This window comes from Mycteria americana, chromosome 2 (assembly GCF_035582795.1).
Source record: "Mycteria americana isolate JAX WOST 10 ecotype Jacksonville Zoo and Gardens chromosome 2, USCA_MyAme_1.0, whole genome shotgun sequence".
Lineage (NCBI taxonomy): Eukaryota > Metazoa > Chordata > Aves > Ciconiiformes > Ciconiidae > Mycteria > Mycteria americana.
The window spans coordinates 72,126,630-72,152,380 of NC_134366.1; the positions used below are offsets into that span (position 1 = coordinate 72,126,630).

General features: G+C 36.7%; 1 protein-coding gene across 1 annotated transcript in view; it reads left to right on the forward strand.

Annotated features, from left to right (window-relative positions):
* The window catches only part of CUL1 (cullin 1), a 54,746-nt gene that overhangs the window by 8,238 nt on the left and 20,757 nt on the right, over positions 1-25,751 (forward strand). The window contains exons 2-7 of the mRNA XM_075493735.1: positions 7,789-8,081; positions 19,255-19,429; positions 20,603-20,770; positions 21,857-21,907; positions 23,020-23,110; positions 23,802-23,965. Of these exons, the coding sequence (XP_075349850.1) occupies positions 7,942-8,081; positions 19,255-19,429; positions 20,603-20,770; positions 21,857-21,907; positions 23,020-23,110; positions 23,802-23,965 (789 nt within the window). The 5' untranslated portion in view covers positions 7,789-7,941. The remainder of the gene's footprint in view (positions 1-7,788; positions 8,082-19,254; positions 19,430-20,602; positions 20,771-21,856; positions 21,908-23,019; positions 23,111-23,801; positions 23,966-25,751) is intronic.

Genomic DNA, 25,751 nt, shown 5'->3' on the forward strand with positions numbered 1-25,751 from the left:
TTTAGGAGCAGTCTACAAACTTTGGACATAAGGATTACTTGAACAGAAAAAAAGTGAACTCTCTTCAAGACGGCCAAACAAAACCTGAAAAGTTTTACCCGTATAGTAGTGTTAAGGATATAGTCCCTTACATTATTTGCAAAGTTGATGTTGATGCAGTAAGACTACCATGAAAGTTTTCTTGTTGGCAGGATTGTTAACATTGACCAAAGTTTACTTCAGCAGAAGGGAGAACTTCCTTGTATAGATACATCAGCAAACCTTGTCTAGTCTAGACCAAGCCTCTGTTTATTAGGGAGCATGTATATGTGTTTTTTGTTTTGTATAAGCTATTGCATTACTGTAGTGAGATCTCTGTCAAAAGTTGCAGGAACTGTTTGCTCAAGGCAGACAAGGGTAAACCTGAAATCAAGTATTGAAGGAAGAATGTTAAAGAACTAATAAAAGAATAGGCAAAGGGAAGTGAAAAAGCAGCACACTCAAACTTGCTTGGTGCTCTTCTGAGGAATAGTCACTTAAGTTTTGGAAAAATCATTGTAATCGGGCATCCAAATTAAAACCATGTCAGTTAAAAAGGCTTTAAGTGACCATGATCATGCATAATTTGATAAGAAAGGTGTAAAAACTGCAATTCCAAGTTACTCCCATATATTCTGTTTAAATTTGAAAATAAATGTGAATTTAAGTGTCTTTCTAGCTGTGAAGAACACATCCAGGCTTTTGTTTTCTTTTTTCAGCTGGCAACTATATCACTGGCACATGAAGTAATATAGAGGTATATTTCTTATAGTGCTTTAGATATCATTGATCAGAGCTGTAACACGTAGAGGAGGGGGTGTGGGAAGCCCTGAATGAAGACATTGTCAGGGAGGTAAAGTAGCAACTGCTCAAACTTTACACCAAATTTACACAACTTGGTATTAAACTACTGGTAAATTGAGCCTACTTGCTTTTACTCTAAACTATTTTTTTAAAATGCTGCACAGAATGCTTTTACTACCCAAAGACAACTTTTGGAAGGGAGGAGTGTATGCATGTATACACTCCCTTTTTCTCATAATGAGATGAACCAAATTTTACTCTCTTGAAAATAAGATGAGCTAAAGCTTTTCACACTACATATAACTCAAGATTTTGTAATAATACAGAGGAACTGAACATTGTAATTTGCATAATTTGTCTCTTAAATATCTTTGATATTGCAAAGGGAGAAAAGATTCTAATATTTCTCTTCTGGTATGGATTCAATTTCTGGAATAACCTTTTTTTACAGTAGTTGTGGTTTCATTTTGCTGGGGCACAGTGGAAATGTCTGCTATAGACAGATTCTCCAGATTTTGATTAATTACACATTTGTAGCATGTAAAGTCCTAAGGACATTAAGCTTGCTCCCAGTCTTGCTTTAAGGATTGGGTCACTTCACACGCATAAACTGTCTGCCTAGTTTATAGTCTGTATATTTAGTGACCTAAAATACTTCTAGACAGAAATGTCAGTGCTATAAAATGTTGCATGCAGGACCATGGCTCAACGAAGCTATGTTACATTATAGTTTTGAGCTCATAATGGTAACTGAAGTCAAGTAAACACAAAATAATTAATTTGCAGGTATGTGGATATAAAAAGTGTCTTTGAAATAATAAATTGTGAGTGCAAGTGATTATAGGGACAAAATAGAATTATTTCTCTTGTCTCTTTCCACTCCATCAAACATAAATGTGTGCTAGAATGGAGGTTGCATCCTTTAGGATTCAAGAGGCATCTTTTAACCTGGAAAAAAAATTCCGAGAAATAGCTTATACATTGTAAAGGCAAAGGAGTAAAAGGTGAAAGCAAAGAGAATATTTAAGTGTCTCCCCATCCCACCCCAGTGCTTATATCTGATTAATCATGTAGATTGTATCTTACAGGCTAACTAGCAGTGGAGGGAGGTATATTGCTTTCAGCTCTGTACTTTGCATTTACATGCCTTTTCAAAAGGTGTTTGCATGACTTCAAGAGGAATCTTAAGCCTGGTTTGTAGGATGGATCATTTGCAGTGTTGTATCTGTGAAACTGTCCATGTTTGGTGAGAGAGGATATATGAATAATAAATTGACTTCTTGGGTTACCAGAGGGATTTGTTTTATTTTTTGGTATTTTTTGTATCAAGCCTAACACTGAAAACCATAGATTTGCCTTTGGATGCTTATTGTAAGGCAAAAACTTGCCAAATATTTTGATATGGTAGTACTTTAGGGTCACTTCAACTATAGCGATTTTGAAATTTATGTGAGCTAGAATATAAACCAGCATCCAGTATCTTAAGTTGTTTTTAAAATAGTGTAAGAACAAGCAAACAGCTTGTGTTAGAACAAAGGTTGTGTTTAATGTGCTTCTGTTTTAGTTTTTTGAAAATACTTTTTGTGTGCTTGTGTTGTATGGCGTTGGTTCAATCAGTATTACATATCTTGGATAAATAATCTTAATAGTTGCCTTGGCTCAGTGTGGAGGTAGCAGAGACTTTGCGGGAGTAAAACTGGTTGGGAACCTTTTTGAGTGTTGCTGTTTGCTGAATACAAAAGCATCTGTTGAATTTCTGGATCAGACTTGCTGAAATACAGCAACAGGAGAGCAGGGTAAAGTAAGTTACAGGAGTTAAGCTGGAAAAATGGGGAGGAAAGAGTTTCAGAAGAGGAATTTCATTTTGGATTTTTAAGTGTGCAGCTGTATTAAACTTCCTCCTTTTTCTTGTCTTTTGAAGCCAAAGGTTAAACGTTTACTATGCTTTATCCTTTCAGCACAGAGGGCTGATATTTTGCTTGTAGTGGCCATCTAAGTGAAGGTGGTCACTGCACCAATTTTTACAAAAGATGTCAAACTGCACCCAGTGTCCAAATGAACTTATACTGTATTTTTCTTACTGGGAAACTTTCACTCAGTTCTAGAAAATGGATTTGAGGCAGTGTACAGAGATTAAATTCTGACTCTTAATACACACTTGTAAACTTTGGAAACCTTGTAACACTAAAGGTCTTTGAACTTATTTTTAATGGCATTCATTCCACCATAGCTTGTTAGTGAAACTTGCTTCTCTTCCCTAAAGTGTTTGGTTTTAGCATGATTAAATCTGGTCACCGTAGCGCACACTATTAGGCACGACAAGGATGTTCTCCTCATGTTTGAAATTAGACAAGGGATAAAATATTTGGAAATTACTAAGTCTAGGTCCTGTGCCTCCCTACTGTCTTTAAAAAAATGCTATCTGGGCTCTTGGGTCAGCTGGAAAACCTTGCTCTGGACCTGTAAGTTGTTACTGGGCCAAGAAGCCGACAGCTTCAAATTCTGTCTGTAGTTATTGAAATAAGCTATCTTGAAATCTAGTTTAGAAATAAGCGGTTACAGGAGAACAACAGATGATGCATAGGCCTTGGAGCTGTGAAGCTGAAAGTTACGTTGCATTAGGACATAAAAAATGAGGTAGCCACTACAGCAGATGGCTTGAGATGCTGTAAATCCGGTGGGTTTGATTATGTTTTTTAGGTAAAAGTAGGGTTAACTTTCAGATTTTCTTACAGGCCTCATTCAACATACATATAATTTTCCTCGGATGGGATATCTAAAAGAAATACCATGTACTATTAGACGAACAGTAAAAACAAAAACACTTTTCCAATGCGTTGTGTTTCCTTGCATATGAAGTGTGTCATATCATGTGTCCCCCCAGTAATGAAAAGGAGGGAAGAGCATTTCCCTCTGTCCTTCAAGGCTGTTGTTCCGAAGTTTTGGCAGAATTATTACCTCCTTTTGACAGCTGGCATGGACAGAAATGACAGTTTTGTTTGACAGTGTTTTAACTGCAGTGCTTGAATGCAGGGTTGAAAGATAGGATGGCGTTGAACACTGTCATACTGCTGTGTGAATTGTGTATATATCAGCTGGGAACTGCAGGGGTAATTTTTTTCATGTAAATATAGCTGGTCCTGAAGATGTAACGAAGTCTGGGTTCTCTGGTCTAGAGCTACAGAGTGGGTGTTGCAACTCAGACAGGTGGTCCTGTCCCTGAAGCAGGTCACCAGTATGTTTGATCTGTTTGGGCGAGAAACCACAGTGACAGTCAGTTCAAGACTGGCTTGTGCATAGTCCTGCCAACAGCACTTCAGGAGGTGAGAGATCTCAGTGATGTAAAGGTTGTGACTTAGTGTTGATGTTTTAATTCACCTGTAGCAATTTGTGGTTCTTGGGAGGGCACCTTGCTCTTGGCAGTTGCGCACAGCCCAGGCACTGAGAAGTGATAGACTTCTAAACTCTCTTTTCTCCCCCTTTATAAGTTTAGCAATTGGGACGCTGGGTAAGGAGATGCAGTGTAACTACTGTGGACCAGATTTGACCTTCCAGAATTGTTTGCCTAGGAGAGGTTTTCTGTGCGTGAATCACAAAAATAATTTTGAAGACTACACTTACACTTTTCACATGAAATAGAACTTCGTATTTTCACTGGGTCTTTGTGTATAATAACAACTGCGCTGAGTAACAAAGCCTTGTTTTACTCCTCTCTATACATGTAACACCATAGTTTAGTTTAACCACTAAGCACAAATGGTTGCTTTCATAAATATGGTTTTGTAGTTAAAGTATTCTTATGTGGTGAAACTTTACTCCCATTAAGATAATATATTAATAATTATCTTTCTATTTTTCTGCACATGAATAAATCTGAAAAAAAAATTAATAGTAGTTTATAGCATTATTCATCTATCGATTTATTTCCCAACTGTGTTAACTAGTAACTAACTGGAAGAAGTAAATTATTTGAGTCTAGGAAGTTAGTGACATGATGCTATCATTCTGTATTCATGTCTTTAATTGCAAAATTCAAATTGGAAGCCAGCCAAGGGGTAATGAGGTAATGTTGTCAAATGCAGTAGAATTTATCGCTTATAAAGAAAAGATATTTCTATGTAGTGGACTGCATGAGAAAATAAAAATCAAAATTAAGTTCTCTCTCATGGCATTGTTTTTAATGGCTACATCCTGACTTAAATACAGAGGGTTACTTTAGGGGGAGAGGAGGGAAAATTAGTACAGTGTGAATGAGGAACACCTTGAGTTTAAAACATTGTGGGAAAAGGTAGTATTTGTAAATGCACCATGGTACATAAAAACTAGGAGCTGCTTAGGGAAGAAAGTCAAATATTTCCATCATCATAGAGGGGGAAACTCCACATCCACTGGGCAGCCAGTGACCACAGGTTTGTGGGTGAAGGGTGCCTTGAAGGGTGGCTGCCTCTTACCAGCACCTGGAGAGATGTCTGAGTAAGAGCCCTGGCTGTCGCTTCTCTCTGCGGGCTGCCTGGGAAGGGACCTTGGCCCAGTTGTGAGGGTTATTGTAAGGGTAGTTATGCTTTCTGCTAGCTAGCAAGGGGTTGGCCTTTTGTTATGAACTTTTATACAGCAGTGAAGTATTCTGTATTAGTTATGCCAAAATATTTTTACTAAAATGCACTCTAATTCTAGGCTGCTTACTTTTTGCAGATTAATAAGAGAGTAATGGTCAGTTACGTTTTACACATATTACGTTTTACACATATTGCAGGCAGAGTTGTAGATTCATAACTGTGCCTTCTCTTGCTTGTGTGGAGAGTTCAAATAGTACCTGATTTAAGGAACCAGAAAGTTTCTTCTCTCCTGGATTGTAGACATGGAATTAATTTTCTTGCTTTGTATTGCAATGCTGACTTAGGATCATAGTCCAAGATGGTGGGTGTGTAACGTGCACGGAGTGTTTCCTGCAGTAGAGGTGAATGGCCACTTGTGGACCTTTGTTCTTTCTGGCTTTCATTGCTCAGTCGTGAAAGGCCATCGTTATTAGTACTGCAGCAGGTTCAGTTTCCAGAAATTAAAAAAGTTAAATACAGACAAGGTATGATCTGTATTACGCTTCAGCATGATGATGCATTATTCCCATGTGTCTTTAATAACCAGTTTGCTGTAATTATAGAAACAGAATGGCAAGGTTAAATTTTAAGGATATGTTTTATAAGATATATATTGATTGAATTCTTATTTTTCCACCTAATCTTCTAAGTAATTGTTGCTCATGTAAAAAGAAAAATTAGCTACAGAAGCAGTTTATGTCTGATTGAAAAGAGACAGTACTTGATGTTCAGATTGACATAATGAAAATACTTCTCAGTGTTTTTTTACTTAGAGGTTGAGATTTAAATGCTTATGGGTGATGGATAGTAAAGGACTATGAGGAGTGGTAACTTCTGTGTTACTGCAGTAAGACAGAGCCATTGACTAAAAAAACTAAGGATATGTCTCAATCTTAACTGGTCTTTTTAGGGTCAAGGAGAAAAGGCAGAAGAGAAGTCCTACAAATAATTGGGCAGGGGTCAGGGAGGGTGTAACAGAATACTTAATCTTTAAAACAGTGTGAATGGGCTCTAGAGTACAGAATCATAGAATGGTTTAGGCTGGAAGGGACCTTTAAAGATCATCTAGTTCATCCTGCGTTGGGCAGGGACATCTCACACTAGATCGGGTTGCTCAAAGCCCCATCCAACCTGACCAGGAACACGTCCAGGGGTGGGGCATCCATAACTTCTCTGGGCAACCTGGTCCAGTGTCTCACCACCCTCATTATAAAAAATTTTTTCTTATGTCCAGTCTAAATTTACCCTCTTTCAATTCAAAACCATTGACCCATGTCCTGTCACTACAGTCCCTGGTAAAAAGTCTTTCTCCGTCTTTCTTATAATCTCCCTTTTTATATTGAAAGGCTGCAGTAAGAGTAAGTTGGTCCTGACTTACTGCAACTCTGTTATTTGTGGGTTAATTTTTTAAATCGTGTTACCTCCTTTGTCATTTTTGGGTATCTTCTTAATTCTGTTGCTACGGTGGATGAGACGTGTTAAAATTGCGAAATATTTTTAAGGACTTGTGAAAAAATGGATCTTCTCTGCTTGATATTCTCAGTAATCCTTTCCAGGTGACTGTTTTCCTACTCTGTCATTTCACGAGGCTGATGAATTGATAGCTGTCTTTCCACTACCTCCCAAATTTTGTGTGCATTCATGGGAGTAGTGCATTTTCTTAGTTTCTTATTCTTTCATTTACAATTCATGCAATCTTTATTTTGTGCACTCGATTAGTTGTTCTTTCTTCCCACCATTATTGGCTGCATATTCTCTTCCTGGTAAGATGACGTTGAAGGAGGTGGTGTTCACTTGCTTACATTAATTTCTTTGCTAAGTATGCGTTTACCAGATAGAAAAATTCTCTGCTCCCAAAATACTTTGGGCTTTCAGGTTACCTGTAATAGAATGTCAAGTCTGGAAGAGTTACTGATAACTGAAGAAAAATAGTTATTTTTAGTATCTTCTGGTTAATCTTCGATATCCATCAGGATTTTTGTTAAACGATGAGTTACCACAGAACCCTGAGTTTTTTGGAAATACCAGAGTTTCCCTGTTGTATAGGGAGGAAGCACTTACTCGTAGATAGTGTCTGCTGCTTAGAAAGATTTTTACTGTTACATTTCCTTACTAGGGTTTTGTTGTCAGCAGCACTGACCTAAGTACCTATAGGTGTTGGACAGATCTGAGCACTAACAGTCACATTTTGTAGTGGATTGATGAATTGCAAAATTATGTTCCTTGGTTCTGGTATTTCAGGTCTTGTAATGGATTTGTCATCTGTGTAAATGAAAATGTTTCAATGAAGTCATTAATTTTGTATCTTTTTCTCTAGTGTGAATGAATTTGGACTGTCATATAACGTGTATATTTTCTTTTCCTTTTGCAGATTATCTTCCTGGGAAACATCGCTCTTTGTATGTAAAGAATATCTCACTGAGTTGCTGCAGCTGAGTTTAGAATGTTACTTGACTTGTGATTCTGATGGAGGAATAACCAGATCTCAGGCTGCTGCACTGGAAAACTTCACAGGAAATACAAAATGTCATCTAATAGGAGTCAGAACCCGCATGGACTTAAACAGATTGGTCTTGACCAGATATGGGATGACCTAAGAGCTGGAATTCAACAGGTTTACACCAGACAAAGTATGGCAAAATCCAGATACATGGAACTCTACACGTATCCTAATGCCTAAGCCAGTTAGTACTTTCACTATTAGTAGATTAGAGATGGCTTTTTACTTTTCTAAACTCAAAATTGCTTCATAACTATTTGACTTAGTGGCTTTTAGGAATATATTTTTATTTTGGAGATTAGCCTTTTCTGTTTAAATCTTACTAGCAAAGAAGGAGGAACATTCTGTTGTCTGGAAAACTGTCTTCATAATTATGGCTACCTCTGAATTTCAGGTTTGATTACTATTATCTTTGATAGAGCAGGTGTTTAAAGTGATTTTATTAATAGGCCTAATTTTGAGCCCACGATACACCAAAAGAAAACAGAAATTCTTTTTCCTTTATATGTTAGTCTCTGGCATTATGCTGCAATTCTTATTGGTAATAATGTCCGGTTACCTGGAAAATTTTTCTCATGTCAACCTCAGAGTAGTACTTTACTCTTGAGTTGGTTTTATAATTTTCCAGTTGGAGTGAGAACATGCCCAGTGGATTTCTCTTGAATTCCTACCTTGCATCAAAGAGCTATTGAAATTTTCCAGCATCTTCCCATTCTGGGAGTTGTTATAAGATACTAAAAGGGGGTTGTGTTCATCCTTGTATGTGTGTGCTGCAGTACTATTTGGAAGACTGTAGCAAACTTGTTTCTGTCAGGTAGTGCATGAGGATCTTTTATAACTAATTTGAAGGAGGGATGTGCCTCTTGCTGTATTACAGTTTCAGTGTTTGACTTCAGGACTTTGTGTGAGTCCTGTGAGAAATCCTTCTTCTATGTTCTACCTATGAAGTGGCATGTAAATGGATTTGGTGAGGAACCACCTCTGTTTTGCATCTGTTCTGTGTTCACTCTTGTAACCTTGTATTGCTCAGTAGAGTAAGCACTGCTTAAGATGGTGGTACAGCAAAGTGTGTAGACATATAATAGAAGAAATCACTGAATACATTTCCTATCTTACTTTAAGTAGTTCTGCTATTTTTTTAATCAGTTTGTAGAGGTTTGTTTTAATAAAGGTTTTGTTCTGATACATAAATTAATGTCTAAAGCTGCTGTTGGCACTGATTTGGAATTGCATATCAAATTTTACTCTGTGTTAATTTTTTTGAAAGGACAGACCTTTTATAAAAGAAAGAGGAGCTTGAAGGCTATAAAGCAATTAATTCTGTAGTTCTCTGGACTTTCTAAGGAGATAGAAAAGTTTGTTTTCTGTACATGTAATCTCAGAGTTGATGTGTAATCTGATCTGTGCCTGCAGAATTCATGATCCTGGGGGGTATGGGAAAAACTCTGAGCAGTCTGCTGAGTATTCCTAGTATACTTCTTTAATAGTGATGGGAATATGAATAACATTTGGTTTAGGGTCAGAACTTCTCCTAAGACTTGAAATGACTGATTTCTTGCAGCACTAGGTTCAGTATTGTTCTTGACTGAATGAAATAAGTCTGCAAAAGTTGAATGTTAGAAATCTGACATGTAGTAGAACCTCTGAGAGAGTTTTTTCTTCTCAGTGCCTTTAATATATTCCTGTTTGTGCGTTCTATCAAGCAGGGCAGCTGAAGACTAAGTACTTATAATGGTAATGTTAAAACACTTGCTTTTTTCCTTCTCCTTCTGATGTTCTTAAATATTCGTGGGATGAAGCTGTAAAAGGGATATGTTGTCTATTAACTACTCATTTCCTCCTTGCTGCTTCAAGGAGTTGTTGGGTCTGAAACTAAGGTCGGGTTTTGTTACTTTCATAAGTGAATTCATTTAGTGGATAATTTGGTGGTTGACTTTAATTTGTGGATTAGTTTAATAGTCTGGTAACTCAGAATATTTGACACTGGTTAGGCTAAGAGTTTTTAATCTATTATGAAGATAACAATGCACTTTGCATCCTATACCGAGTGCACATGTTCAAAAGCTGTGCTTAAGATTACTCCGCGTTCAGATGCAGTATGTGTAACACATTTGCTCAGTCTCTGTGTACAGCAAGTTTAGTAGATTGATGGACATTTATTTCAGGAGGCTCAGCCTATCAAGCAGCTTGGTTTGGAAAGCAAAACAGATGCAGATGAGTTTCAGCTGCAGCTGTAATTGGTCTGAAGATCAGCCCTACTTACAGGCTTGCTGGATGTGACAGCAGTTTGGAAATCTTGTGCAGTGGACAGTTTAGTAATTTCCTCATCCTTTTTTGTCCTTTCCCCACCCTCGGTTTTTTTCTGTTCTTTTTTTTTTTTTTTTTTTTTTTTTTGGTCAGGGTATTGCTCCTGAAGTGTATTCCATTTTCCATTTCATCCCTCTAATTTATAAGAGAAGGAGGAGAACCACGCATACACGCAAAACTGCCTTTACTGTATCTGGTATCGAATTTTCAGTCATAATTGATTGGAGATGAGGAAGTTTTTGTTGTGCCTTGTTCAAGTTAATCTGGGAAAGAATTAGAAGAGTTACGTTCAGACAGTTTGGATCTCCATCCTACCTCCACTCACTTTCTTTGTTCAGAGTGTCTGTTTTTGTGAGACACTAGATTCAGTCTCTGAATATAGACCAGAACTTGTACTTAAGGTGGTTTTTTCCTTCATTCTGAGAATACTGAAGAGATGAACCAAGAAATCTTGTTTCTGAATGGTGGTTTTCAAGATCCTCTTCCCTACTTTTTCTAATTTAAATTCGTTTGTGCTTCTGATTACAGGGTGTATTTTTTGTCAAATCAGATGATCACCAAATGTTTTTCAGTACTGCGTATACTTTTGTGATTCCTTTTGCCCTGCCAGCTATGCCAAAGCACCTAACCAGAAGAACAGTGCTTTATAGAAGTTGTGATATTTTTATTTACCGTTCCTTACATGATTATGAAGATCAGTGTAGTGATGTACTTTAATTACTTTCTGAGGTATGTTCTTTGTGTTTCCTATTGAGAATTTACAACTTCCGTATAGAAAAAGAATTCCTTTAGAACGGTGCTTGCTGTGGAAGACGAGACTGGGTTTTTTTGTGTGTGGTTTGTTGTTTTGGGGTTTTTTCCCATGTGTGGGATTCTTGAAAATGAAATCCTTTATCTGGATGCTTTTCTGTCCCTTACTCAGATAATTAAGTTATTTCTAGTACTGAAGAACCTAGTAGCTCCTGCAATAGTAACTAACGTCTTGTGACAGGCTGTATTACAAGCTAGCGTAGGATTACGTGCCAAGCATTGACTTCATGCAGAAAAGAGAAATAGTCAATAAGATTAACTAGATTTCTAGAAATGGTAGACCTAACAGCATTACTAATGTTGTGAGGGAAGGGCCTTATTACCCTATTTTTCCTTTAGTGACAGTTAGTTTGGAGGCTGTTAGCAATAGGACTACGTTGTAAAAGGCAATGTTAGAGCAGTGATAAAGTCACTCAGGAGTCACTCCTGGAACTGAGGAGGACAACAGCAAGTTTTGGTACACTGCACCTGAGAAGGGGGGTTCACTCAGAAGTAATTCTCTCTACTTTATGCAAAGGGAAAAAGTTCAAGCTGCTGTTCTGCAACAGCAAAAAAGGAACCCCATTTGCTGCAATTAGTCAAGGAGTAATGAAATTGTAGTATCAATGTATGGGAATATCTCTCTGTGGCATTTAGTCTATTTGGAGGAATCTGGCAGTTAGTCTGTCCTAGAGAGAACTGTGCTTGCATGTAGCAAGTTGCAAGCTTCTGTTTTGAATTGTTGGTGGAAGACCTACTACTAGAATTATTCTTACTCAACTTGCTCAGATTTATATTGCTATAAGTCACTTGTATTTATGGCTACCTCTTCTTAAACTCCATTTGGCAATGATAAAATATTCATACATCTTGTGCTAGTTTCCTTTTTTTTTTGGCAGAAGGTGATGGCCATTTTTTTGGGTGAGTCTGCAATTTCTCTTTCTCAGGCCTCATGGTGTGAGAGGATGAATTGGGATTTACATACATTTGGATTTAAACTCTGCAGTGGAGAGAATGAAAGGATTTTGTTACTCTTCTCATTTCATGTATGTTAAGCAGATTCTCAGACCAGGTACTAGACTATCAGAAAACTTTCCTGCACTGTATTAAACTAACATAATATATCATAGTGGCTTACACAAAAAGCTGAATAACTTTCTGAGATGCTTATTTTCTTCCTCCAAGCACACAACAACTTCTCAATTTCCAGATATGATTGGTGAATGGGAAGCTTAGTGGTGGGCTTTTATTTCATATGTGTGTACTTTTTATTTGAAATGTCAAAATGACTTTTTTTGGCATAAACTCATGGTTTCACTGTCTTGATTTACAAAACATAATGTGAGAAGCATCTTTAAGGAATTTTTTTAGACAGTGTAGTTAATTTATGCCCATAAGGAATAGAGGAACCTTTGTCCAGTTTTAATATTTAAAGAAAATTCAATTGGGCAAAATAAGACTGTTTAAAGATTCCAAACACCATTAATTTATAATAAACAAGGTTTTTATCTATAGTAAGATATCTTAAAATATTTTTATTGATAAGGAGAGTATACAGTACTATGGAAGGTGTGGTTGTTTTACTAAAAAGTGCATCTGCAATGTCCAGATTGGCCTTCAAAGTCTTTCTAATGTTGTGTACATAAAAATCTTACTGTTGATTTCAGTGGTTCCTATAATACATTTGAGTCATTGTGTTTGGCATAATTGTCGTATAGCTCTTATGTGAAACTTTGAAGTAAAATGGCTGAATTTACTATGACTTAAAATTTGCTCAAGTCTTACACCCGTAAATTGGATTTTACAAATGTGTTTCTTGTATTATTGTTCCATTATTAGCCACAGTAATTCTTTTCAAAACTAATTGCTTTAAGTATTTTAAGGTTAGGTAAAGGTTAGCTTGTTCTGTCACATTTCATTATTTTATGAAAAATCTTTTCCTTGTTTCTGAATTTGCTTATTGTGATTTGGTTTTGTTAACTTATTTTAACGGAGTTATAGTTACCAGTTATCCATTGGACCAAATGTAAGTAGTTGTACATCACAAAAGGTTACTGGCATCTGTTTTATAAGCTGGGATTTTTTTTCTCAGATATTAGCAAGTGGTAAAGGAAAAGATTGTGTTAAACATTAAATAATTAAGTGTAGTATGTTTACATTTTAAAAATACCAGATGACTCAGGATAATCTGTCTGTTCATAAAATAGAACGTATAAATACATTTAATGTTTGTTTTTTTTTTTTCTGTGGATAGATTCAGCACCAGTAGTACGTATTGCCCAAGCAAAATCATGAAGCCCTTCTCTTGGCATCCATTTGCCAAGGTCTTTTGCAGTTGCTTCTATTACAGTCCTTCTCCTAGTGGCTTTGACTGGAATTCCTGTATTTTAGTAGGATTTTAGATCAGCAGATGTACATTAAAACTGTGAGAATATTTTATTTTCTGATTACATTAATCTGTTGTTACCAGGCAGCATGGTATGTTGTTTTTTTCCTGAACAGATTATTATGCTTTTTCTGTACAGTAAAGATACTGGGGTGTTAGGGCATGGACTTTTTAAACCTCAGAAACTGTTCTACTTTCTCTTGAGATTCTCTCACTCTAAGTTATCCTTTCAGTTTAATGTCAAATTGTTTAAGGTCGCTCTGGATACATCAAAGCAGCCTCCGCTGTCTGCTGGTGTTAATCCTGCTTATATTCAATACGATATTTCGTAGCACTTCTCATGTACCAGTTAGAGCTTGTGTGAAGGAATGTGAAGGTAGAAGTAAATGTATTTGTATCCTTTGAACACATAAACAAATACATTTTTCCTTGTGTGGAAAGGTAGGTATGATTGTATGGGTTTGTGTATATTTATAAAAATTGCTGCTTCGATTTGAAAGAGTACAGAATATGCTTATATTAGTGCAATCAGTTCCTTTTATGTTCTCCACAATGATTGCTTGCTGTTCTACTTGCTTTTTATAGTAACCAAGAGTATTCTGTACAAAACCAACTTCTGTCAATGCAAAGAACTTTAAACTTAAAAGCAACCTCAGTTATGGTGGTTCTTATGCTTCCTGGCATGAAGACTGTACACTTTGTATATGCATTTGGCTTTGAAAATTTGTGTTTTCCTTGTAACTCAGTGCTTCTCTGTGATTCGTTTGAGTTTATGCCATGAAGAGGGAAACAAGAAGTTATCTATTAGTCTTCAGATGGCTTTTGCTAGAAGTTTCTCAGATCTCAGACTTGCAGAAACTTGTCTGAGCTCAGTTATGCCTGGATTTTCATAGCAGCTGCGTGGCTGATGCTGTAATAGCTCCTTCGGTCTCTGCCTCAGTCCTTCCTTGACTAAAATGGGGGTGGTTTAACAGTGTAATGGTATCTGATTTAAACACTTAAATGTGTAACTGATCTTATGATAAAGTGTATTGAAACACAAATGGAGAATGTGCAGGGTTGGGGACAGCGTCTTGATTTTTTTGTTTGTTTTCTTTGAACTGCTTTGTGGCATATCTGTAACCCTTCCTTACTGGATGACAAACTGAACATACTTAAAATAGGCTCTTGCTGATACCTCCCTGAAAAGAATGAAGGTTTCTGAGTTTTTTTTGTTTTACTGCTGCTCCTCAGAAAGCTGAAGTGGGTGTTTAAAGCACTTGTTCTGAAAAGTGATTGATTTTTTGGTAACCTCATCATTTCAAAAACTTGTGTGAAATTCCTTCGTCCGTTTGACTTACAAAATGTTGAAGTCACGTAGGCATGTCCACTTCTCTTCGCAGCTTTACTTCTGCATGAGGTGGTTTTGTCAGGTTCGCACAGCCCAATCTTCTGGACACACAGGGGTTGAAATGGCTTTGATAATTTTGGAGAAAATATGTAAAGTTGTTCTCTAGTAAATATAGTAAGCTGTATTGCTTGTATTAGAAGTGGTTTTACAAGAATACGAAACTTCCATAATCTTTCCTAGCAATTTTCCTATCAGTATTTTCAGTAACTTTCCATATGTTGTTCTATATATGTTCTATATATACCTTTGGTGTACTCTAGGAAAATACAAATTTTTTACAAAAGTGGAACTAATCTCAACTTGTTTCTGTAGGCCAGCTGTTGAGGTGGCAGAGCACTCAGCATAGCGTTAATTACCACTTTAGATCTGTGAAATAGCAAATTTATGCCTAAAATTGATCTTTATACTACAGAGGCTAGAAGTAATAAGAGAGAAATTCTGGTGAGAGAGTTGTTCAGCTTTTGTTGTTGTAGCATGCTTCCTCCTTTTCAAAAGCTTTGTTGTTGTTTCTCTCTGCCTTATGGTTTTGTACTATGTTGTATTAATTCTGCTTCCCTTTCTGTTCCTTTTAATTTTACATATCTGTTCCTCAAGCAGACTTATTCCAGTTATGTTAATTTTTCATAGCAAAATAGAACAACTGTGGGGACCCAGTTGTGCTGCTGAAAGGGGAATCAGTTATTACCTCAGCAGAACTGTTTTCTTTATAAAAAATGTAAGATTAGGGGCTCATGTGAAACTGAGTAATTTGCACCCGTCAGTGTGAAATCTGAGTGTTTTCCTGTTGTGTGTTGAATTACAAAACTGATACTTGTCTCACATAATTTCTATTTGCACTTATTCCTGGAGGAAAAAAATGCTGTATGGAGTATTTTGGTACTTTTCTGGGGCGGAGGGTAGATTAGAGGTGACCGTGGCATGCTCAGCCTTGTGTTTTGATGGCATACTTGCTCAAAAAGTATGCACGCTGCTACTGAAAGGGTCTGTTTCACTTCCCCTGTGTGGACACAGACATTCGGATCTGCTCAGTAAAGGATCTGGGAACAGGGACAACAGTTAGTTCTAGCGGCAGTCACTTCTAGCGGCAGTCACTTCCCCAGTCCAAATCACTGGTTGCCTGCATGAACTCCCATGCTACTGGAAAAGCAGGTGGCAAGTAAGCCCTTCAGGTAAGTTGTGGGTCAGGATAATTTCCTTCAGTGGAGAGATGATCTCCTACAAGACCCTAAATTCATTATGGTGTGGCAGCATAGGATTTTTTTTTCCTTTGCACTGCCTAACTTTAGAAACTGAGTCAAGGTTGTCAAAAGCAGTGTAAATTATATCAAAGACAAAGGTAGTAAAGTTAATTTCTCTTTGGCTGCTGCTTGTATCCCATTTTGAAGAGTTTCAGAGGAGAATAAAGTTCTGAAAAAGATTTTTCATCTTAAACAGCACAATGCTGAATCAATTTATAAATTTCCTTGCAGTCTTCTACCTCAAATTTTAATTTAGATAAGTAAATGTAATTTCTTCCGCACTGTAAGGAAGGTGTAGAAGTTAGAGGAGATGGATCTTGATCTGTTCCTCCTGTAGATGGTTTGTCTGTTTTCTGGGCCAAGTCTGAAGTTCAGCAGCCAGAAGCTTGGGGAGCAGTGCAGCTTCACTGCGGTGCAAGCTATTCTATTGATGAATTAACTTCTCTGCTTGTTGTAGTATGTGAATTGCTATGCAGAATTGTGCAAACACCCACAGAAACGTTTCCTAATAGCTGTTTGGATATGTATATGGCTTCCAGCCTACGAAGCAGTTGAGGGGATTGGTTTGCTTTCTGCAACCAAGAATTCTTTTCATAGTGTTCCCCTTGTGATTCTCAGATGGACTGTCACGTACTTCGTTGTAAGCAGCGCAAGTCTGATTTTGTTTTGAGTATGTCAGTCTTTCTGTCAGTGGTTGGCTTCAGCAGATGGGGACACAGATTGTCAACAAAGTGTGAGAGAGCAGTCTTTTATGTGTAATATGTCAAAGAGTTATTTACACTTACAAACTGCCTTCTGCACAGGCAAACTAACTTCAGTTTGACTTGCATAGAACAACTAAACTACAGCATTTCAAAAGTGCCGTCTTGGACACTTTGGCTAGCAAGACTTAAGCCAGAATAACAAGTAAAGATGGGCATTACTGGTATATTTTTACTCCAGCTCTGAGCTGATTAGCGTCAGGCATAGACAAAAGGTCTCGGTCTCTCTCAGTGTTTACTTTACAAGGAATCTTGGTTTTAATAGTAAATGTATGGGGTTAGAAAAAAGCCTATGTCTTCTAACCTTGGTGTTTTATTTTTCTGAAGGCTGTTGTGATTATTCTTGGAGAAGAACAGAAAGAGTATTTTCATCAGGCAGTACTCACAGAAACTGCAAGAATTACCCATTGTCTAGACAATCCTCATATTTTTAGGCTTGTTCAAAGCCATTTGGGATAGGAGAGTTAGGGGAAGAAGGAGGCAAGACTGCCAACTGGGTATTTATGAATCAGCCTTAAATTCCTTGTATTGTGATGGAGAGACTTTCCACACACAATTCAGAGGACCTTATATTAACTATTTTAAAGTTAAACCGTGAGGTAAGCCCTGCTTTTCTTGTTTGTGAAAAGAAAGTAAGTTTTGTATCTAGAGAAAAATTGTTAATGCTGAGTGATGTTCTTCACTTGAACAGGGAATTCTGAAATAGAAGTGTAGATGGCAAAAGTAGCAACAGTGCCAGGAAAGTTGAACAAACAAATGACTAGAAGCTGGAAGAAATCATTAATGTCCAGGAAATAAGTGGCTGTAGAGATAAGAGGCTGATAAAGGTTCAGTTGCCAAGCACAAATGAAGGTTTTATGTTACTGGTTTATATCATGGGAAATCTAGTTATCTGGCACCTGGATGAGGTAACAGGTAAGAAATAAATATATGCTGTATGTTTTCAAAAAGGGTTAATCTTAGGCAAAGAGCCTAAGAGCCTTACTCTTCTGAACAGAATGCGATGACTTTCTGAACAAGTACATGAGTGTAGACCATGAGCAGGCTTTCCTTTCAGTTTGACACAAAGACCGTGAGCCTTGTTCCTGGTGGCATGCAGGATACTCCGATCCTTAAACCCAGTTTAAGGATATGATTTGTCTGTGAAGCTGCTTTTTGAAGTAATTGCAAGGGAGCTAGCTGGATATTTGAAGAGATTTTTCTGCTTGAGCTTTACTGTTTAAATACTAGAAGCAAGCCTGTTCATAATAACTGTAATGCATCATATATTTGGGGTTTATAATTCCCTTGGTATTTAATTGTGCTGATGTCTTCCATTATATTGTGCTGGTCTTTCTGAAGGGAAAGATAAAAGGCAAATCTCAGCAACATATTAATTTCCTAATACATGGCATACTGTGGAGGAAGCCTATCTAGTGGTTAAAGCTTGGCCCATTAGTTAAAACACAAGTTAAACCAAATTAGACCTTCTGGATTGCTTAATACAATGTTCTCTAACAAAGGATGTGACTCAAAAGCCTGCCCTCGGACTGTCAGTAGAAGCGTGAGTGCTCAGTAGCTTCATTCCTGTTTGCCGGGTGAGCCATTAGGGTAATTTTTGTTGTCAGATCTGAGTCCTCATCTAGTTGAATTTGAATGCTACCAAGCTAATTTATTTTCCTTGTTTGTGGAGTGCAGTTTCTTTCAGGATGCTTTCGTATTTGAAGTGTTTCGAGGAATGTGACTTCCACTTACTACTTTGGAAGAATTCTGAATATTTGAATGTTTTAGATCAGAAAACAGAATGTTTTCTTGAAATGTTACATTAACAGATACAGTAAGTCTTCTGGGCTGTATTAGTATGAGAGGAAAAATTACTGCTCCCACATACTTAAATGTTGGGATTATACTTGTAGCCTAAAATTGAGTTTCAGTGAATCTCATAATAAAGTTCTCTTATGGTGTGCATTTGAGTGCGTGTCTCGCCATTACTGCTTTCTAGGTTTGTCCCTTTTCTGGCAGTGTTAAATGGCCAAATCTTTCATAAAGGATTGTGTTAGAAAGAATGCAAAAATATTATCCTGTTGTGTTTTCAACTACTGAATGTTGCTTGAGGCTAGTATTGAAATTTCTTCCTGTTCAAATGAAAGTATTTGTAGAAGGCCAATATAATACATCAAATAAATTCCTTTTAAACCTTGAAAATAATCTTATCAGCAAATTCCCCTGCTTTGTTTTGTTGGTGGTCTTGCTAAGTAAGTGTTAGGTAAATTTAATGTTGGTGTCAGTATTTGCAGCGCACTCAGCAGTCTGACTTTTCTGCTGAAGATAATGCTGCTGAAAATTACTTCATTTTCTTAGCTTTGGTTTGATTTTATGTAATTTATGGTCATATAAAAATAGCTTATTTAAATTAACATATTGTTTTTTCGTTGTATTTTTAATGTCTCATGCTGGCACATACATATTCCTTAACTTTCCTGTCAGTCATGTTTATAACTACTGTACTAGTGTACACCAGTCTAATCAAGCACGGGGAGCTGGAGTACCTCCTTCTAAATCGAAAAAGGGCCAGACACCTGGAGGTGCTCAGTTTGTTGGCTTGGAATTGTACAAAAGGCTAAAAGAATTTCTGAAGAACTACTTGACAAATCTCCTTAAGGTAAGATGGGACATTAGATCAATCTGCATTTGTAGTAGTAATATGAGTTGGGTTGAGAAAAGCTTGTATCAACAAACCTAGAGGTGTATGCAGCTGCTGGAAGTAAATTGAATGATGCTGAATTTTGCTTTTGTCTCCATTAGCCATTAAAAAGTTCTGTAGGCTTTACCTCGGGCATAGATCAGTCGCTAAGTGTACCTGTGAGCCGCTTTTCCTCTTCAAGCCAAAGCAATGTTTCTGTGTTTTATAGAAGTAACGTTATATGCCATCTTAACCTGTCCTGTATCTTGAACAAGAATAGCTAGACTTTCTAACCAATTAACCAGCATATTGGTAATGCTGAAAAAATAGTTGCCTGTAATGTTGAAAATGCCTGATGGTAGCTGTTAATTTAATTTAATAAACAAACTACTAATAGAGCAGGATGTTGCACTGCTTTTTTGAAAGGAACCATGCTTTTAACTTTTGGGATTTTAGTTTTGAGCAATAATAAAAGAATTCTTGGTGTCCTGTCAAGTCTACTGTGTAATTAATTTATGAAGCTGCATAAAGGTGTCTGAGGTCTTATCCAGAATGCACTCCTGGTTTTATTCCCTTGTCCGTTCAAGCTGTAGTGGTCCAGTTTAGAAAGATACTTGAACTTCCATGTGTTACAACTTTATCTTCTTTTTTTTCTGTACAAGAACAAATATGATGCCATACTCATTTCCAAGAACACAGGGTTCCATTTACTACCTGACAGGCTCCTAGAGAAGACCCCATCTATGCTCACTTGTTTCAGCTCCCCAAGTAGCAGCAGTGGGATTGGGTGGTGTATTTTATGGAGATTGTCACGTTGAATGCATTACCATTGCACTGGCGTGTTTTACGTAGCACACTCATCAGTGTCGCGATCTGTTTCTAATGTGGTCCCCTCTTGCTGTTTCTCAAAGGAGGGATGGGAGTGTCTTTTGGAGCTTTGTCTATGGTGTGCATTTTTTTTACCAGTGTTCTAATTTCTAAATCTCATACTGGTCTTGTGCTTTATTAATGCAGAAGTAAGTGTATTAGCACTGTTTCCTGTAAATACATTGCATGGTGTAGATTTATTACACAGTCAATTTGTACACCCTTATATATCTTGGTTGTACCTTAAAATTACCCAACAGTACTGGCAAACTTTTATTATTTCAGGATGGTGAAGATTTGATGGATGAGAGTGTGCTGAAATTCTACACTCAACAGTGGGAAGATTATAGGTTTTCAAGCAAAGTATTGAATGGGATATGTGCCTACCTCAATCGACATTGGGTTCGTCGTGAGTGCGATGAAGGTCGTAAAGGAATATATGAAATTTATTCAGTAAGTAGCTTTTTGAAGTCAATGATTTATCCATTCCATCTGTCACATTTGCATTATCATCCTGCAGATTGCTCCTTGAAACTTGTATGAAGTTCATAGAAGTTTTGAAGAAGTGGGCAAAGTGGAAATCTCCCCACTTTCTGTACTCCCACCTCAGTATATTTGTAAAAACTCCATGGGTCTAAACCTGTGAGATGTTCAATCTGCCTTGTACGTATTGGGACTACCAGTATTAGTATAAACTGTTGAGGATTTTCTGTTTCTGAATATTTGCTGCTTATACTGTTTGTGTGCATCAGTATGGCCTTGTCATTCCACTTAAAATTCAGTCAAGTGTTTCAAATGTAGAATGGAGAAGTGAATTGTTTGGGGTTTTTTTTTCTGTTGACTTCAATACATCTCTACAAATTTTTTAGCATCCAAGCTGCTAAGATTCAGTCAGCATTTGGTTTGTAATATAAGTTATTTTGGTACAGTTCTGAAAGACTGTGATCTTGATAATTTTTTTGTAATGTCAAGTGATATAAACAAGAGAAGAACATAGCAGAAATTCTGTGTCTCAGATAACTAAAGTACTTTTTTTTTTTTTTTTTTTTTAATAAAGGATAGTTATTGTCCTTGCTGGTGAAGCATTAGGGAAGTGATGTGTTATTTTACTGCTTCACTAAAATAACTTTGCATATGGTAGAAAAACAGTTGGTATCCTTACTTCCCTCCCTCCTAACTTCACCAGCCTAATGCTAAGGGACTGTGTCAGCCTGAAAATCACCCAAAAAAAAAAAAAAAAGCTGTATGTTGTCAAAGTAGCTTGCAGGGTTTGTTAGTTTTCAGAGTTGGCAGCAGATCATGGTAAGAAAAGGGGACATCTTAGGTAGAGTTAGTAATAAAGCAAATGGTAATTTTATTGTGAAACAGTCTTGTTGCATGAGAAATGTGTGTGCCAAAATATAATAATTTAAAAAGTTCTGATTAATTAGCATACTATATCAGCTTTCCTTAAGGAGTTATCCTGCATGTATGTGTGTGTGTGTGTATATATAAATATTTTCTTCATTCCATCTTTCATCTCCCTTCCTTTGCTTCTAGCTTGCCTTGGTGACTTGGAGAGACTGCTTATTCAGGCCATTAAATAAGCAGGTATATATATATATGTGACTATAGTGTTATGTTATAGGGTTAATTTTATATATTGTTAGTAACTGTTCCAAGGAGAATTTGGAGGATGGGGGGCGGACCCACAAAATAAAAGGGAGCCTTCTGCTTCTCCTTTGTGATGTTAAAAAGATAAATATTTGGGGGGAATGGGCCTTTCTCTGTGTGTGTGGTTGAACCTTGATACCAAGACTGTTCTGTTATCTCTTTGCCGAGAGGACCCTTGGCTTTTTTTTCTTTTTTTTTTTTTTCTTTAAAAAAAAAAAAAAACAACAACAAAACCAAAAAAACCCCCAAAAAACATTAAGGGGGCTTGTCTTAAATGAAGTAACAACTTCAGCTGTTTCCAAGCCAGGCAAGAGTACTGGCTGATGGTCATGGGTCATGTCTTAAGGTTTGAGAGTCAACATTGTATGAGAACAGATAGTGACAGGCCTGGGATTTTGGTCTCTTCTAATGTTACTGTGAATCTTTAAATTTACACTGATGCCTGGGATATTCGGGTCAACCAAATATTTTTAATTAGTGAATCAGCACGATATGAAACAAGACATTCCATCACAAAAAAATATTATATTTATGTATGTTTGATTTAATTCTTATTTACCAGTACTTCATGATGAAAAGACTGTATTATATTATGAAAATATTAGCTAGATTTCAGTTTAGAGGAACAGTAGTTGCAACACATTATTTATCAGCATAAGCCAATAGTGTTCTTTGTGTAAAGTACAGGTGGTTAGTTCAGCTCTTACTGCAAAGTTTTCATGTATTTTAGGTATAAAACAAACAGAAGTTTGGTTTAGAAGGTGCTTTTTGAAATTAAAAAAAAAAAAAAAAAGAGAGAGAGACCAAGCACTTTCATACCTTTTTACAGCTCCCCACTAATCGGACTGTAATTACGTTGTAGAACTTAAAGGTGTGTAGCATACTCTGTGATGTCTGTAGGAAATTTGTATGTTCAGGTGTCCTTAAATTTTGTTCTCAAGGGGCTTGATGTGTCTTGAATATACAAATACGCTCCTGATTAAATACTGTGCTTGACCTACCAGCTGCTTTCTCTGTGCTTGACTTGCTTTTAATCTCTGTTTTCTAAGGTAACAAATGCTGTGTTGAAATTGATTGAAAAGGAAAGAAACGGTGAAACTATCAATACAAGGCTGATCAGTGGAGTTGTACAATCTTATGGTAAATGAGATTTCTTTAAGGCTTTATTACTCTCTTAAAAATAAATAAATATATATCCCCTATCAGAGCCCAGAAGTAGCATCCCACCTCCTTGGATGTCCAGTAAAGATTTTTACAGTAAAATAAATGCAGTTATATATTGTTTAACTTCATGTTTGTAGAGACATTTGACACAGTTGATTATACTGTGTTTGTAAAGCTTGAAAGCACGACTGATAGGCAAGAGTGTTCATTGTTTACGAATCAGTTATTTAGGAGGTAAATCTGGAAGGGGGGAAGCATAGTAGTTTATAAAGCGGAGTGGGATTGTTTTTTTCCATTTGCATAAAATTGAGAGTTTTGCTATGCAGATTAAGGACTGGTTTCATTAATAAAACAACATATGCACATAAGCTGGAACGCTAAGAGGAAAAAATGGAAGGGGAATTTGAACTAGCTTTTGAGATAGTGAAGTTTTCCAAATCCTATCATCCATTTTGTAATGTATCAAAAAGTGCAGTTTACATAAGTAATGTCATGTGCTGCTTATTTTTTAAATGCAAAATAAATGTATAGTTTTAAAAGTTTTAAAAATATGATACTGTCCCAATTGATTACATTCATGTAAATTAGAAGGAGGGTACCTGCTTAGTTGCAAGAGACCACTTCATAAAAGACAATTTTGTCATTACTTGCTGCTTTTTTTTCGTAGTGGAGCTGGGGCTGAATGAAGATGATGCATTTGCAAAAGGACCTACACTAACTGTCTATAAAGAATCCTTTGAATCTCAGTTTCTTGCTGACACAGAGAGATTTTATACACGAGAAAGTACGGAATTCTTGCAACAGAACCCAGTCACAGAGTACATGAAGAAGGTAAGTTTATTAAATAAGCTTGGTGATTATTTTCTGCATACAGATATTTTTTTGAGGTAAAGTAATATAAATTCTTGGCTTTTGTTATCAGTTTCTTAAAATGCTGATTATTTTACAGAAACAATTAGCTCTTTTTCCCTATGGTGATTTGCTTCTATGTTTATCTGGTCTGAAGTTTGTCTCCTTAGTGTATTTCACTAAGTACAATGAAAGTTTGAAACTTTCTTAATGCGCAAAATGGAAGCAAGTGTTAAAATAAATTCAGGGGTTTTTTTAGACTTCAAGACACCAAAATAGTCATTCTGCTTTAGACCTACATGTTTACTGTTCCTATACACGGAACTGTGTGTTGGCACGTTTATTGAAATCTCTTCCTGAGCAAGCTGGCCAAGGAAGTAGGTCATTCATTAGCTTTAATTCTCTGAGAATATTTTAATGTAATGAACTCTACACAATACTTCTGATCAACAGAGGCCAGATTTAAATTCTTAGATAGTCTCTGGTTTGGGGGATCTCAGAAAGGGCAATTAAGAGCACGCTGGATAAACATTGACTATTTCCAGCCTGGTTATTGGGTCAGTTTTACTGAATGTGAAATAGGTAGGTCATCTTCCATCTTGGACAAGTGCTGCTTTATATATTTTTCTCAGCATGTTTCCTCACTTTCTGAATTGCTGCTTGTTTTTTCCCTTTCAGTTTAATTTAAAAAAAGAGAGCTTTTTTGAGTATGTAATATGCAGATACACATCCCTCCCTGCAGTATCTTTGTGTTTCTTTTGTGTAACTCTTTCTGCCACAGAACACTCCTGTCCGAGTCTTGGCATTAAGGTCAGTTATTTAGCCCTCCCAAAAAGGGGAGCAAGGGGAAGTCCTAGAAATCACATAGTAAAACAAATCCTGATTTTAGGGCATTGGGATAGTTGCCCAGTAGTTTCCCAGACCTACCTATGTTTACTTTTCTGTTGTTGTTGAATTAATGATTTTTTTCTACTTCCCTTTCAATTTCTTGTCTTTGCTTTCATCCTAAAATATATATAAAAACAGAGTAAGGGAATTTCAGTCATTCATAACCTGAATGAGTGGCTCATCCAGGCTTCCTTGGTACAGGACAGTAAAAAGCTGTCTGAAGGTCATTGCAATTTCAAGAACTAGAGATTTGTGGCAAGTAGAAAGAACTTACCAAACACTCTGCAAAGCTTCAAAAATCCACAGAAGAGCCACTCGCTTTGCTTGAAGCTGATGTTGAAGCTGAAAACACATGTAAAGCTAGCAGAAGGAAGGGGAAGTCTTCTGCAAGAAAGTGTGTAGGCCTAAGTCTCTGCTCAAATTCGTATACTAGTGATGTATACAAGCTATTTGGGCTGTCTTGGCATCTCCTTGCAGATAATGTGCATACTTTGAAATCAAACTGAACGAGAAACTTTTCATTACTTATTTCCTGGGATTTAACTGATGAAACTGAAAAAGATGTGTATTAGACTCTACAGTAAATATGATCAGAGCTTGCAAAATGATACAAACTAAGGGATGTGACCTAGTGCAAAGGGGAAACTTCGAATTGAAGCTAAAAGCTAGTTCACTGGAACAAATTGTCTGATCTCTCTAGTCTGCATGCTCTGCTGGAGAGATCAAGAGAGGTCATGCAGGTTTTCAAAACTGTTAATTTAAAATTCAGATAGGTTTTTCCTTCAGTTTTATCTTACTTCATTATGCGTAAGGAATTCTTAACATTTTTTACTTAAACGTGACAAGGCAGTTTTGTAAACTTCATTATTTTTTCTGTTTG